The sequence below is a fragment of the Arachis duranensis genome, chromosome 1 (assembly GCF_000817695.3).
Source record: "Arachis duranensis cultivar V14167 chromosome 1, aradu.V14167.gnm2.J7QH, whole genome shotgun sequence".
In the NCBI taxonomy this organism is placed as follows: domain Eukaryota; kingdom Viridiplantae; phylum Streptophyta; class Magnoliopsida; order Fabales; family Fabaceae; genus Arachis; species Arachis duranensis.
Genome location: NC_029772.3, coordinates 35,552,020 through 35,567,102, shown reverse-complemented (window position 1 = coordinate 35,567,102; position 15,083 = coordinate 35,552,020). Strand labels below are relative to the sequence as shown.

The 15,083-nt window shown below is 33.9% G+C and overlaps 1 protein-coding gene across 2 annotated transcripts; it reads right to left on the bottom strand.

Annotated features, from left to right (window-relative positions):
- Positions 1-6,686: 6,686 nt before the first annotated feature.
- Positions 6,687-10,048, bottom strand: LOC107485382 (uncharacterized). 2 transcript variants are annotated; one of them, XR_008002152.1, is made up of 5 exons: positions 9,727-10,048; positions 9,098-9,214; positions 8,888-8,999; positions 8,401-8,543; positions 6,687-7,560 (listed from the first exon to the last, which is right to left on the bottom strand). XR_008002152.1 is itself a non-coding variant. In XM_016105911.3 (4 exons), exons 1-3 carry the CDS (start codon positions 9,985-9,987, stop codon positions 8,991-8,993), a joined length of 387 nt encoding a protein of 128 aa, XP_015961397.2. In that variant the 5' UTR covers positions 9,988-10,048; the 3' UTR covers positions 7,842-8,543; positions 8,888-8,990. The 2 variants fall into 2 exon arrangements, 1 of the variants encoding a protein (XP_015961397.2); XM_016105911.3 differs by lacking the exon at positions 6,687-7,560 and having other exon boundaries at positions 7,842-8,543.
- Between the last annotated feature and the right edge of the window lie 5,035 nt (positions 10,049-15,083).

Sequence of the window (15,083 nt, the reverse complement as noted above, 5' to 3'; positions counted from 1 at the left end):
GAAAGCTGAAGGCTCTGAGTACCAATGGCAATTTATTTGCTAAGTGCTTGTGGTGTTTATGCATGTATCAAGCCAAATGCTTGAAAACAAAACACTTAGAAGTCAAGGCTAGGCTCAAGTGCAAAAGCACTCCCTCAAAGCTCAAGGCTCTGAGCATCAATGATTAGAGAGTCAAGAAAAGAAACAAATGAGCTTAATGAAGTCCTCTAATTAAATGCTTGTGGTGCTTATGTATCAAGTGGTAATACTTGAAAACAAAGCATTTAGAGTCATAGCTTTGTTATCAACTCATGGGGCAAAGCACCCAAAAGGAGAAGCTAATAAGAAAATTAAAAGTTTGCTTCAAGGAAGCAATATAAGAAAAAGATTTCATAAATTGAGCTAGATGGAAGCATTAATCATTTACATTTCTTCTGTGATTATAGCATGCATTGAAAACTAGCTTACCATGAAAATTGAGTTGCTATTCTTCCTACCTTGGATTGTCAATCTCTACTGCATGATTCTTTTCTTGCTTGGGGACAAGCAAGGTTTAAGTTTGGTGTTGTGATGACATGTCATCATGTCATATTTTTCTATGCTTTTTCTTTGTTTTTTTTATAGGTTTTATGCACTTTCTTGAGCCATAAGCAAGCCATTTGGGTAGAATTTCATGTTTCCTTTAATTCAATCAACCATGGATGAATTGATGTATTTTCATGAGTTTTTATGCCATAATTGCTTAAATTTCAAGAAGAAGAAAAACTCTCATGATTATAGCATAGCTTTGATGTATTTGGTTGATTGATGATAGGTGAAAAGAGCTTTGAAGAAGGTTAGAGAAAGAAGAAAGGGCAAGGAGCAAGAGAGAACAAAAAGCTTGAGCAAAAGCTTGCCTCAAACTTTAGCTCAAACTTTTGGAAGAGTTGAATTCACCATGGATGAGGCAAAAGCTTGCGCCAACGTTTGCCTCAAGCTTTTTGGCAAACGTTGGCACCACACACCAACACCAGGAGGCCAAAAAGCTTGCGCCAACGTTTGCCTCAAACTTTAGGTCAAACGTTGGCTTGTAGCCTAAAGGGGTATACTTCCAACAAGAATAACTTGAGCTACAGAGCTCCAAATGAGGTGATTCAAAAAGAAATAGAAAGTAGAAATAGAGAGCTTTCCAAGCATATATGGCACCGCATGGTGGACACTAAAATTGAGGGGGAAAACTGCCCCGAAATGTGCATAAACGAACATGGTGGCAACCTGCAATGAGGCCAACTGACCTCTGCACCTTCGACGGAGTATAACTCAAGCTGTGGAGCTCCAAATGATGCGCTTCTAAATGCATTGGAAAGTAGACATTCAGGGCTTTCCAACAATATATAATAGTATGGGGTGGACAATGCGTTTGAGCCGCCAGAACTGGCGTTTTCGACCACATTTGAGGCAAACTTCACCTCAAACGTTGGGCATCAAAGCCAGCGACCCTGTCCTCTTCAAAGGAGCATAACTTGAGTTGTAGATTTCCAATTGAGATTATTCCAATTGGGTTAGAAAGCTGACATTCAGAACTTTTCAACCATATATAATAGTCTATAGTGGGCATAAAATTGGCAACTTTGACAAGAGGACAAAGTAGCACCCCAAGGCTTGATATGCAATAAGAGGGATCTACGTTTGGCTCAAAGTTTGACCTCAAACTTTGGCTCAAACGTGGATAACAGCAAAATGGCCATCTGCATGATGAGTTTGGTGAATAAGTTTGAGTCAAAGTTTGCCTCAAACTTTGACTCAAGCTTTAATGGTTCTGGCCCGGTTCACAAGTGAGTTTCTTTCCAACACCAAGAGCAATCAACAGAGGTTTTTGTCAACCCAATTCCATCAAGAGCAAGGGCCCAATTGACACCATTCAAAGGCACAAGAGATAGTTAGAATAGAAATTTCATTTTAGTTGTAATTTGTTTTGAATTTCATTTTCATTTTGTAAAAACGCCTATAAATAGGCATCTGTTTCATTTTATTGGGAAGGTCGGCTCGAATAGAGAGCATAGGAGGCTGGCTCCACTAGGGAGCATTAGGAATAGAGAACTCTCTCTCTTTAGTTTTCAATTTTGTTTTGAATCTTGGGTTGAGAATTGAAGAAATTCTTTTTCAATCTCACCTTGAGAATTCTCTCTGTTTGATTGTCTGCATAATTTCAGTGAATTGTGATTTGAATCAAAACTCTCTTTACCGCTTTCATCTTTATTTCTTCTTCAATCTGTTTGCTATTGGATCAAGGAAGGGATTGAGATCTAGACTTGTTTTCTAGTCTCATTGAGCTCCTGAGATCTTCGACCTCTCATTTAGATTTTGCAATTGAGTTGCATTTTACTTTCTGTTTGGTTCCTCAATTCAGTTTACTTTACAGTAAGCTTGCTGCAAATCTCATTTAAATTTTCTGCAATTTACAATTCCTGCAATTGCTCTAAGTTCTTATTCACTGCAATTTCGCTTCTCTGTTTACATTGATCCCAATTTATTCTTCCTGCAATTTAAATTTTCAGTTGCTTGATCTATTGCTCTCTTTAATTTCCAACAACCCAGCCCCTTTACTTTTCATGCAATTTACCTTTCTTGTCAATTAAGATTTTGCTAATTTACTTTTCTTGCTTTTTAAGTTTCAGTCATTTTACTTTCTGCACTTTAATTTTCCTTGCTATTTACTTTCTGTTGGCTACATTTCACACAATTCACCAATGTTAACTTGACTAAACTAATCACCCACTAAAGTTGCTTGATCCATCAATCCTCATGGGATCGACCTCACTCTAAGTGAGTTTTACTACTTGATGCGACCCGGTATACTTGCCGGTGAGTTTTAGGTGTTTTGGAATTCGTTTCCAAAATTATCCATCACCACTTTACTACTGAGGTTTTTATTAAAATATGTGACAAAGACTAATTATATAATCAACCCTTGGATTAAATTTTTTATTTTGTATTATCTATTTTTTGAATTAATTATATTTTTAATTATTTACTATTATTAATAGAAATTAGTATTTTTACCGGTAATAATATTACGGGAATATAAATTTTTTAAAATTATGGTACATTTTGTTCTGAAAATATAGATTATGCATAACACAAAAATTTTATTAAATCAAAGTACTTTTATAAAAAAAAGAGTCGTAGGTTGACAAAAGTTTCTGGCTAAAAAGATCAAGGTATCTGTAGATAAAAAAATTAAATAATAAGATTTTTAGTTATTATTTTTATATGAAAAAGTCTAATTTTTTATTAATAATTAATTTTAACATTCGTATCTAAAATTTAAAACAATTTAACGTGTATATTTTTATATTTAATTAGGTGTTAACTGTTAAGTCTGTTGTACAAATAAAAATAATTAATTTTTATATTTGCTATTTAAAAATGATATTTTTTCTCTTCATGTATATAAAATTATAATTAGATATTAGCATAAAAAAATTATATTGATAGTTATAAAATTAACCCAAAATTAATTTTTAAAAAAAATTAAATCTTGATTCTAACTTTTAATTATAACATCAGTATTCTCTCCAAATTATAGATTAGAAAGATAAGTGGTGAAAATTTAAAACTAAATAAAAACTAAAAACTATGTATATAATAACAATAATAATAATATTTTTATTTAAATTATATTATTTTATTAATTTTATTTTCTGTAGAAGAGAAAGATAGAAAAAATAGAGAATGAGAGAAAAGAGAGAGAAAGATAAAGATGAAGAATGAGAGTGAGAGTAAGAGTTTGTTAATTTTGGAAGAAAATTTTTTATTTTAATTGTAAAAAAATATCGGATGACATATTTTGATTTGTCAAATTACTAATATAAAATATAAATTATATATAGAGTAAAAATAGTAGAGAGAAATAGAAAAATAGAGAAAGGTATCTGAGAGAATTTAGGAATGGAGTTTATTCATTTTGAAAAAAAAATATTTTCTCTCGATTTTAATAAGAGAGTGTCATGTGACACATTTGATTATTAAATTAGATAGTAATATATGATACATAATACTAGCAGAAGACCCGTGCAATGCACGGGTTGAAAATTTCGGTTCCTTCTTTTGGATTTGTTTTTTAATGTTCTTGAATTGTCACTTTTACGTTAATAAAAAGTATTTTTGTTGTTCAATTCTTAACTAAATGTAACAGATTTATTTAATCTATCACTACTCAATACATAAGTATTTTTTTAACTCTTTATAGTTTGCATAAGTATAGTTGCTTTTCAAAACATTAATTTTGATGAGCACGTCTTAGAATTTGCTATAGAAATCCCACAACTAGAAAATTGATTAATACAAACAGATTTAGTCTTTATTACAGACGGATTTTTGCTTACCGACAAAATTACTGACGGATTTTGTCCCTCTGTAAAAGCCCCGTCGAAAATTATTTACCGACGGATTTTTTCCGTCGGAAAATTACAGACAGATTTTTACCAGTTACCGACGGATTTTCCCTCTGTAAATTTTGCATCCATTTTTCGAAGGCGACGAACTTTCCGACGGATTTTCCGTCTGTAATTACAGACGGATTTTCCGACGAATTTTTCGTCTGTAATTACAGATAGATTTTCAGACGGATTTTCTGTCTGTAATTACAAACAGATTTTCTGACGCATTTTTCGTCTGTAATTACAGACGGATTTTCCGACAGATTTTTTTCTGTAATTTGAACATTGGAAAATCATCTGACACTCTGATTACAGACAGAAAATCTATCTGTAAATCCGTCAGTAAGGTAAAATAGATTTTTTTTATTTTTCTAATTACAAAATAATAGGAGTTTACAATAGGAGATTACAAACAATTTTTTTTATTATTATTCAACGCAAGGCATTACAATAGGAGTTTACACTGATACTACACAATGAAAAAATTTACAAATAGATCCTGATCAAGTTTCAACAAACAAAAAGAACACGATGATAAGGTATAATTTTCTTGTTAGTAATGTCAGTTAGAATTAAATACAAAAGCCACCAAGGGCAAATTCAATCATGCAGCTCAAATTTGTGTTTGCTAAGTCTCCGTAAAGAAATTGGCTTACAACAAACATGTAAAACGAGGAGCAGATTTGGCGGTCTTTCTCGCTCTTCTCCTCCAACTGCACTCGCCTATGGCCGAATTGGGAGTGTAGTAACCACTGTCACAGATTAGTAAACTTCTATGGATTTTGAAAGTGTTGGAGAAGCGAGAACTTCCGAAGGCGACAGATCTATCCATTAAGATGGTTTTTTCTTTCTGCCAGTTTGAGAGATGCGCCTCAACAGTTGAGTTTCCCTTTTCATCCCTCTGTAAGACAAAAATCAAAACCTTATCACAAGTAGATAAAGTAGATATAGAGATAGTAAAGTAGCAGCAGCATCAAAAGCAAATTGGAAGCAACGATGTAGAATGCATTTGTCTTCTACTGCATATATCAAGAAACCAGTTAAATGAATTCAAACAAATTACATTAAATGGATTCATTTCCACCACATAGTTGGACAAGGCATTAAGGAGTCTTTGAAAATTTACTCTCATTATTATGCAATTTGTCAAGTTAAATTCTTCAAGATTTATGAATCTTTTAAGATTGTTTAAAATGATCCTCTTATGGTAAATTAAAGAAAGGGATAGAATATTATTGATGCTACTACATGTCTACATGTAATGTTGAGCAAAGAAAGCCATAAGTCTTTTTTGTTTCTTTCAACAGAATTTCTAGTTTTAAAATTCAGACAGGCCAATACCCAATTTCTAGTTTTAATAATATACTAATCTATTGCTCATTACTTTCTTTAATGTAAACTTGATCAATAGTAGGGCATATTCTACTGCAAAAAATACTACCAATCACAAATGCAAAAGGGCCAAATACATACAATTAACATGAATGAAATTCTACCTTGATCATTCCAAGTGCAAAAATACAGCCATATCTCTTTCACTACCTGCATTAACTACACATGTTGAACCCTGCTTTTACAATAGAAACACAGTAAAGGGACTGGTAATAGACACACACTAATTCATAATATTCTAACAAGACAAAGTCAAATCACTGGTTTTCTTCTTATAACTTAAGAATGTAGAAACTAAAGTGCATTATCAATTTCTGTATACCTTTTTCAGACTGCATAGATGCTGGCAAACTGCATCTGGTACTCCTTTCCTCAAAAGTTTAATGGAAACAGAAGCAACAGTGGATGCAGGTATTTGACCACCAGTCTTTTCTTCTACCCACTAATTGGATAAATATCTTTTAAAAAATTTATTCTATGCCAATATAAAAAAAAAGTCAGCACAATCCAGTAATAAAAATGAACAAAGAGGCTTTTACATCACGCAGATTCGAAGATTTGTAGCCAAAGGCAGCATCTTTAGCAAACTCTGTGTCCCCTGCAGGAATACTGGATATGAGGCTTATAGAAGATGTCATATTCAAACATAATGAAAAAGAAGTACAAATTATTTGAAAAAAGAAGTACAAATAAAGAACTTACAAAAGTTCCCCGCAAGGAATCTTAATCCACACATGATTTGCAAAAAAATAGAGACAAGGAGAAAAGTTAATCAGCAATAATAAAAAAGAAGCAGGTAATTTTGATGAAGAAGAAAGAAATAAAGAAGAGTTGGCTTCACTTGAGCAATTTGGATAAGTGTCTATAAATGTTTTTCCTTCCTCTTAGTTTGATTTGATGAGAGATTATATGTAATAGACGCAAAAACAAAAATAAGCATTGAGAAGAATTCTGCAAATGCTGCTCTAATTGCCATTTTTTTTGCGCCAAGTTTATCAGCTATATGTGTATATTGTCATGTTCACAGCATTTCAAAATTTGCAAGACTATAACCCCCAATTATTGATCAGTTACGGATCTCTGTAGCTGTTAATTCAAATAATATGTAACTAACTAGAAGTTAATAGCACCATTTAAAGCATTCCAAAAGCTAATAAACTAAAATGAGTGAAATGGTGTAGATGGAAGAAACAGCTAGCTATAGCTTAATTAGTAAATAAATAATAATTGATGATGATAGGCATAGGCATGCAATGTAGGGCATCCATTAGGAGGTGTCACCAAACCAAGAGACAGCTCATGCACAAACATGTCAGATCAATCAAAGTTTTATATACGGGGATACTTTTTTGGCATGTTCTCAGATAATAACAACATCCTATTAATTAAAATGAATAGTAGACATATAGATAGATAGATTCCTTTAGTTTCTTTTTTGAAGTCTGTGTGGTCCCGATCAGATAATAATTAGCTTCTACCGGTGATTATAGAGAGGATTAGCTCCCGATGGCACACCCCTCTTCTCTTCTAACTCTGCTTCTTTCCCATTCCCATAAGACACCACCTCATTGTTAGGTGATGAAGATGAACCAGCTCTGCTGTTGCTGCTGAAATTCAACAAACCAAACGCTATGCCACCAAAACCAGAACTGCACAATATCAAAAGAATTAGAAGCATTGAAGAAACAGCTCCCATTTCACTTGTATGCTGCAACTAATTCTCCCTCATCAACATTCTTCATATATATAGCAGCTAGCTGCTCCCTTGCTGATGATAAAATGTATGCAAATAAATAGGCTCAATTAATTAGTAGCGTAACAAATTTATGAATATGAATCTATCTGGAGTAAAAGGAGACAAGGTGGTAGTGTATATATATTAAATGCTTGTGAAGCTATGTTGTGAAGGGGTTTTATAGTGTGTGTCTACCTTGTCATTTGAGTCAAGTGGTACACAGCTAGAGATGGCAAACACCAACAATAAGCAAGGTTATATATGAATGACACGCCAGGGAGAGCTTTTTGTCCGGCATGACAACACTTTTTGTTATTTGTTGGGATATAGGACACTATGATGTCTTATTATTATATCATCATCTGCACCTGCTTTTGTTTCCACCTTTATTTTCCTACTTGTTTAATGCAATCATACAACTATTACCTCCCAAAAGAAACTAACAACCTAGCTATATCCGTACAAAGCAGAGAAGAAGAGCATAAACAACATATTCATGTTAACAGAAAACTAAATTCACAGGAAGGGATAAATAGAGAAAGTTCAAAAATTCATTAATGAAGGCTTTGGCTTCACCCAATGCAGCAAAACAGGATATAAGACGACAAACTAAATTTGGCAGTATAACTATAATTAGACAAGAAGGAATGGGGAAGCAACGGGGAGAAGCTAAAAGCCCACTCTTTGCAACGGGCAAAAAAAAAAAAACAAACAAAATAGAACAATGCCAACTTAAAATTTTCAAGCATATCATGGTAAGGAAAAATGCATATCAGCTGGCAGAGGGTGTTCAAAAAAAGACCAGTTATTTGATTCACTAGCCTTCAAAGCACTTAAATATTACACAGGTTAATTTTGAAAGTGCATTATAACCTTGTTTCCTATATCTTTGGCTCCTCCTAAGAAGCTAATATGGTTCGGAGAAGATCAAACGGGTAAGACCCTATTGTAGCTGCACATCCAGCTAATGCCCCCACTGACATAGGACAGATAAGGGCTCAAACTACTGTGATCCTCTGTAGCCAACAGAAAAGAAACCAATGAACAATATATAGCAAAAAATGGATAAGGTATGAGATATTTTCTGCAAGTAATTACATCCCTAAAACGTAAACCATGCATAAATACACACATTAACTGACAACATCCTCCTACTCAATAAAGCCTCACACAAAGTATATTTGGTAAAATCAAATCCAGCAACATATTCGCAAGAGTTTCAACAGTTCATGAAACAATAATTTAGAAGTTGTATAACTGATAATGACAAGATAACTGATAAAACACAGCCTAAGGCTCCAAAGAAATACTTTGCTAATAAAGCGAGTATATTGCAACACTGAGTAATAAAGTAAAATACCTGACTTGGAAGAACCAGAGGCAAGAGTTTTCAACTTATGTAAAACTCTAAACTGTATAGCTGTATATCGCATAACCATAAGCAATGCCGGTACATTCCCCCGCTAAAAACTCTGTAAATTTGTCATAGAAACTTATGCTGATAAGTGATAACTTGCAAAAGAAAATGCACTTGAACAGAATTGGATAAACTGTGCGCTATTTTTTAGACCTGAAAACCTTCTTGTCTGAAAATATCTTTAGATGCTTGAAATATACCAGTGTATTTTGATGGTGCAGCAAAATCCTTGCGTAGTAAAGCCCATGAAGATGTGGGGTCTAGTTGAACCTATCATTGTCAATGAATATGAATATTGAATAAAACATCATTTTTTGAGGGAAATAAAATAAACTTGAAAGGAGGCAACGACAAAAGAATAAACTAAATGAAAAACACCAAAATCTTATTAGCACAAGAAGAACGAGGTGAATAACAATTGAATCGGATCCATAATTTTAACACTCAGATCACACTCAATCACTATCAATGGCGCCAAACCAAGATAGATGTATTATTGGCTAAGAAAACCAATAATAAACTTAAAAACTGTCCATCTAATGGAAATTAATTATAACTTAGACTTATAAACAAAATCAATAACAGCAAGCGAATATTCATATATTCATCTAATGGAATCAGAGGATTAGAGTTTCTTCACAGAAAGCTTGCCATATCTGTCTCTGTAATGAAACCCTAAATTGTTTTGAGAAGATAGAAACTACAAAGAAAAATTGATAAACCTAAAATTGGTACAAAAAAATTTGAACCCTAAGCAACAGAATCATAAAATCAAAGTATACCTCTTTATAGCCGTGGAGTGTTGTCCGGGGGAGCTTGGTGGTTGCTCCGAGGAGAATCTCACGGATGACGATGTTGGACACGGTGGCAAAGAGGTTGAAGAAAAATGCCGATGGTGGCCAAATGAGGAGGAGAAGCGTGTGGGGACGAAGGGGAGGCTCGGGAGCAAAATTGCCGGAGGTGTATGAAGCGAAGGGGTAGGAAAAGGAGCACGAGGAGGACAGCGTCTGGTTTCTGGAGGAAGGTGAAGTCACGGCGGCCATTGTTGAATTGATTCGAATTGGATGTGACTGAAACTCATGCGACGAAGAGACGCGACGCAAGCGGCGGCGACAGAAGAAGAAGCTCGTGGAAGGAGAGAAGAAGAAGCTCGTTTTAGTTGAGTGGAGTGTGTATGGAGCTCAAAAGAGTGGGGTAGAATTAGGTTTAATCTAATATTTTCTGACGGAAAATTTTAAATTACAGACGAATTTTCTGTCTGTAATAATTTAATAAAATACAGTATTTTATTTATTTAATTACAGGCGAAAAATCTGTCTGTAACCATTTTCCACGAAAAAAATTAATTTTTCTGACAGAATTATAGACGGATTCTCTTTTCTCTCTGTAATTTATGCTAATTCATTTTTTTGTTTTCCGACAAAAAATCCCTCTGAAATTTCGTCTGTATTTCCGTGGGATAAAATCCGTCGAAAATATTCGTCTGTAATAACTAATTTTCTAGTAGTGTCCTGTCTCATAGAACATTGTATCTTGTTCAACTTCATAAATTATACAACCACAAATACAACTTAAAAATATAAACAACACAATTAAGAAGATAAACATAAATAAGAACCAAAACCAATATAATTTATGTATATAAAAAAGAATTCTTTCATCGCATTAAAATTTAAGGAATGGAGCAATTGAAATTGAACCGTATAAGATTTTTCACGTATTACAACAAAAATATATTATTATTCAAATGCATAAAATTAAATCTTCTAACATTGAGATAAATAAGAGTCAAAATTGAGAAAAATCATCAGTAATCAAAAGAGTAAAAATTGCTTTAGTTTCATACTTGAACCTAAAAGAAATATTTGGTTTCCTAATAAATTAAAAATGTTATCGGTAAGACATAATAATAACACAAAAATTCATATTAGTTATGAGCTAAACAAATAATATCAAATTTAAAAAATTTCATACACATACGCAAGTTGCAAATTTATTGACCTAAGATCTCAAATGCAAGTAATTCTCCTAACACAATAAGAACAGAGTTATAATATATAGTTAAACTTACTCTACAGTAAATCAACTAATCATAAGTAAACTGTTTGAGTTGAGTCACAAGAGCCTGAAAAATATGGTAAGTGAACAAAGTTATTAACCCACTCAAAGACAACTTATTAACTAATAATTTGATTATGCGTATAATGTTAATACAACTCCTTGTATTTTAAAATAACAAAATTATATTGTTATGTAGATTCAAACAAATATCTATAAATTGATGCTATTCTAATATACGTTAATAATACATGATATCCTAAATTTTTTTTCTTGTTAAAAATTTATATTTATAATTTTGTGCCATTAATGTCAAAATTGTGTATTCAAAAAATTGCGTATTTGACTCTCAAATTGACACGAGAGAGAACTAATAAGATCTAAATATTTTTGAAATTACTTTATCCAATAAAAAATCAATCAAATAGAAAATCATGACTAATTTTGTGGTGTACACATATCCTTGTCAACATTTTATGTATATGCATTAGTAGGAGCACTATCAAAAAAAGATAAATGCATGCACCAAAAGAGAAAATTATTAATGATATGATACAACTGAGAAGTGTCTTAAAATTAATCCAAACACAAACATATAAATCAGGTAACATTTCAGAAATCTCACAACACAAATGATTGGTTTGGTGTCACAATGCCAATGCTAAAATGATCAAAGATTACTGCACATTTCCATTTAATTCCTAACAACAGTTCTTTATAACCTCATGGGTAATACTCATGTTAAACTAAGGTAACAATGAGTATTTATAATTCAAAAAGTAAAAAATAATTTAACAAAGAAACAGCTACTAGCCGGAAGATTTATTGCACTAAGAGTTAATATTTTGAGACCCTTTGAAAATCTGAGTGAACTCTATGTCCACCTAAGTCCTCACCAGAGGCTCTTGCTGCTACTCGTATATCTTCAATAAGTGCAAAGTTTTCCAATATATCAACATGAGCACCACTCTGGGTTCCCCTTCCTTCGAGAAGATTAGCCAGAGTAGCGTCTTCATATTCCCTTATGAACGTTTAGATGCTTGAAGGATTAAAGCGGGTTTTTTCCCGCCAACCTCTTGCACAAATGAAACCAGCGCTTAAAATAGGAACGGTTTCATCCCCATTGGCACTATAAACTCAATCTTTTAAAAAAGGGTCCTCATCTCCACCAATTGCTGATGTGTCAATCTAAAACAGAATGTAGCATTCTGATTGGGAGGTTGACTTATAAATATAGGCTCTTTACGTTGGAATCCCGACCCCATACATAGAGTAAATCTTTATATTTGGAGCATGTGATAATCTACAACAGCAGGACAAAAATATAACACAAACCATAAAGAGTAGTAGTATGAATAAACAACGAATTTTAAAAGCCAACAGGATACGACATTATAGAAGATAGCAAAAACAAGAATCTATAAATGCCCCAAACCAAGGTAATAAAATGATTAATTACGTAGTAGCTAAGTGCCAACAATAGTCAGATTCTAGATTGGCAGTCTTCTTGTGTTCAATTTCTACAAAATGTTTAGTAAAGCAATTAAGTATAGGATCTCACCTTGTTTCTAAAGGGTTAGACCAATATTTGTAATGCTTGTATTTTGGGTCATCCAAATTATCAGCAATCCCACGAGACAGTTTTCTAATAATAATATTTATTTAACTCATTTTGTGCATTGTAATAAACTTCCTTATTTCCAAATTTATTCCAGAACTTATAGTTATATACTTTAAATATTCAGACTAATTTTAGACATTATACTTCTATTATTGTTGTAGCTTTTTTCAACAACAAATTGAAAAAAATAAAGAAAGACTAATAAACCACTATTTTATGGTTTATAATGTGTTAAATTGTGTGGTTTTATCATGATCTTTACCCACTTATTCATATAATTAGCATGCATTTATATTTCCTACCTAAAATTATTACATGATTGAAAACTTACTTCCTAGAGACTTTTAATTAGGTATTTTAATTCTCCTTTATCCCATTCGATGCCGTGATCTGTGTGTTAAGTGTTTCAAGCTTTATAGGGCATGAATGAATTGGAGATTGGAAAGGAATTTTGCAAAAATGGAAGGAATACAAGAAATTAAGGAGATGACCAACGAGAAGTGACGCGGTCGCATGGCTCACGTGACCATGCGAAAGAGAGGAAATCGCAGTGACGCAGCCGCGTGGCTCACGTGACCGCGCGGATTGGAAAAGCATAAATGACGCAGAGGCATGGACGACGCACCTGCGTGGGAAAGCAAAATGCCGAATGATGCGTCCGCATGAATGACGCGACCGCGTGGCGTGCGTGATCTACAGAATTTCAGAAGTCACTGGCAGAGTTTCTGGGCCGGATTTCAACCCAGTTTTTGGCCCAGAAACACAAACTAGAGCCAGGGAACATGCAAAAACAGAGGAGAACAATTCATTCCAAATAATTTTTAGTTTTAGATTTGAATGGCTCCTCCCCTAGATTTTTATCACTTGACATTCATAATTAGGATTTTTTTGGAAGATTTTGCTTTTTGGCTTTTGAGAAGAGGCCACCTCCGGTACTAGTCATTATACTTTGCTATTTACTTTTTACTTATTCTTCCATATCATTATTCTCTCTAGAGTTGATATTGGATTGTTTTCACAAGTTATTAATATAGAATAATATTTTTATTTAATCCCTTCTCATCTTTTATTTATCATGTCTTCCTTTAATTCCTTTTTATATGTTATGAGTTCTACATTCACAATGAGCTAGTAGTTCCCTAACTTGATGGGGAGTTGATTGAAAGGAACCCTTGAGTTGGGATGCTTGAAAGGATAATTATAATTGGGTTCATTATTGGAATGCCCTCTATTCACAGACACTAATCCTTTTCAATGAGCGGATTGAGACTTGTGAACAGAAACAGCATTCCAACGTGTTTGACTCTCCCTTACCTAGTAAGGGGTAACTAAACAGAGCAACCTTCAATTATCAATTAATCTTGAGAGTACTTCAACAAGAATAGGGCTTCCAACTAATCTACTCCCAGTCAAGGCTTTTATTTAGAATTAATTAAATTCTCTATTTTAATTTCCTGTTTATCAACTCAACCATTTTTGAAAACACCTGATTGAAAGAACTCTTTCACATATAAGGCAAGCTCGGCGTCGGCAAGTCCTCTCTGAGGACAAACCTGAAACGTCATTTAAGGGAGAAACAAGCTCCCTCTCTATTGATCCAGTTGATTTACGTGCAGGCGACATGGCAGTGCCAAGGAGAGTCACTATCCAGGAGGAAGGTGGCCCTAATTTTACACTACAACCATTCCAGGCACACCATCCAGTAGTGGCTGTGGATTTCGAAATAAAGTCTTCTCTACTCAACTTGATGCCCAAGTTTCATGGCTTACCTGCTCAAGAGCCTATCAAGCACCTTAGTGACTTTCAAACCGCTTGTTCTACTGTTAAGCGTGATTGGCACTGATGAAATCTCCATTCTGTTAAAAGCCTTTCCATTCTCTCTTGAGGAAAAGGCAAGAGAGTGGTACTACACTCAACCCGGAACAACTGTTTCCAACTGGGATACGCTTAGAAGAGAATTTTTGGAGAAATTCTTTCCAGCTGAGGTTGCTGATAAACTGAGGAAAGACATGTCCATGATCGTTCAGGATGAATCTGAAACTCTTTATGAATACTTGGAACGCTTCAATAATCTTCGAGAGGCATGTCCCCACCATATGATTGACAAGATAGTGTTGCTCGGCTACTTTACACAGGGCATGAGATCTCAAGATAGGACCACATTAGAAGGTGCTAGCAATGGGTCTATGAAAAAGTACAAGACTACGAAAAAAACATGGCAATTGATCAGCGACTTAGCTGAATCTACTAGGAATCACAGGCAGAAAAAAATTCGGTTAAGAGCTGTTGCAGAGGTATCCACTAGGAAAGAGACTGCTGTTACAGCTCAGAGCCTATGTGAAATGACTAACTTGCTGAAGCAGATGCAACTGAATCAACAACAGCCTCAGCAAGTTCAACCTTCTTCACCACAACACAGCCAGCAGTTGGTTCCACAAAGAGTATGCGGAATCTGTGCAG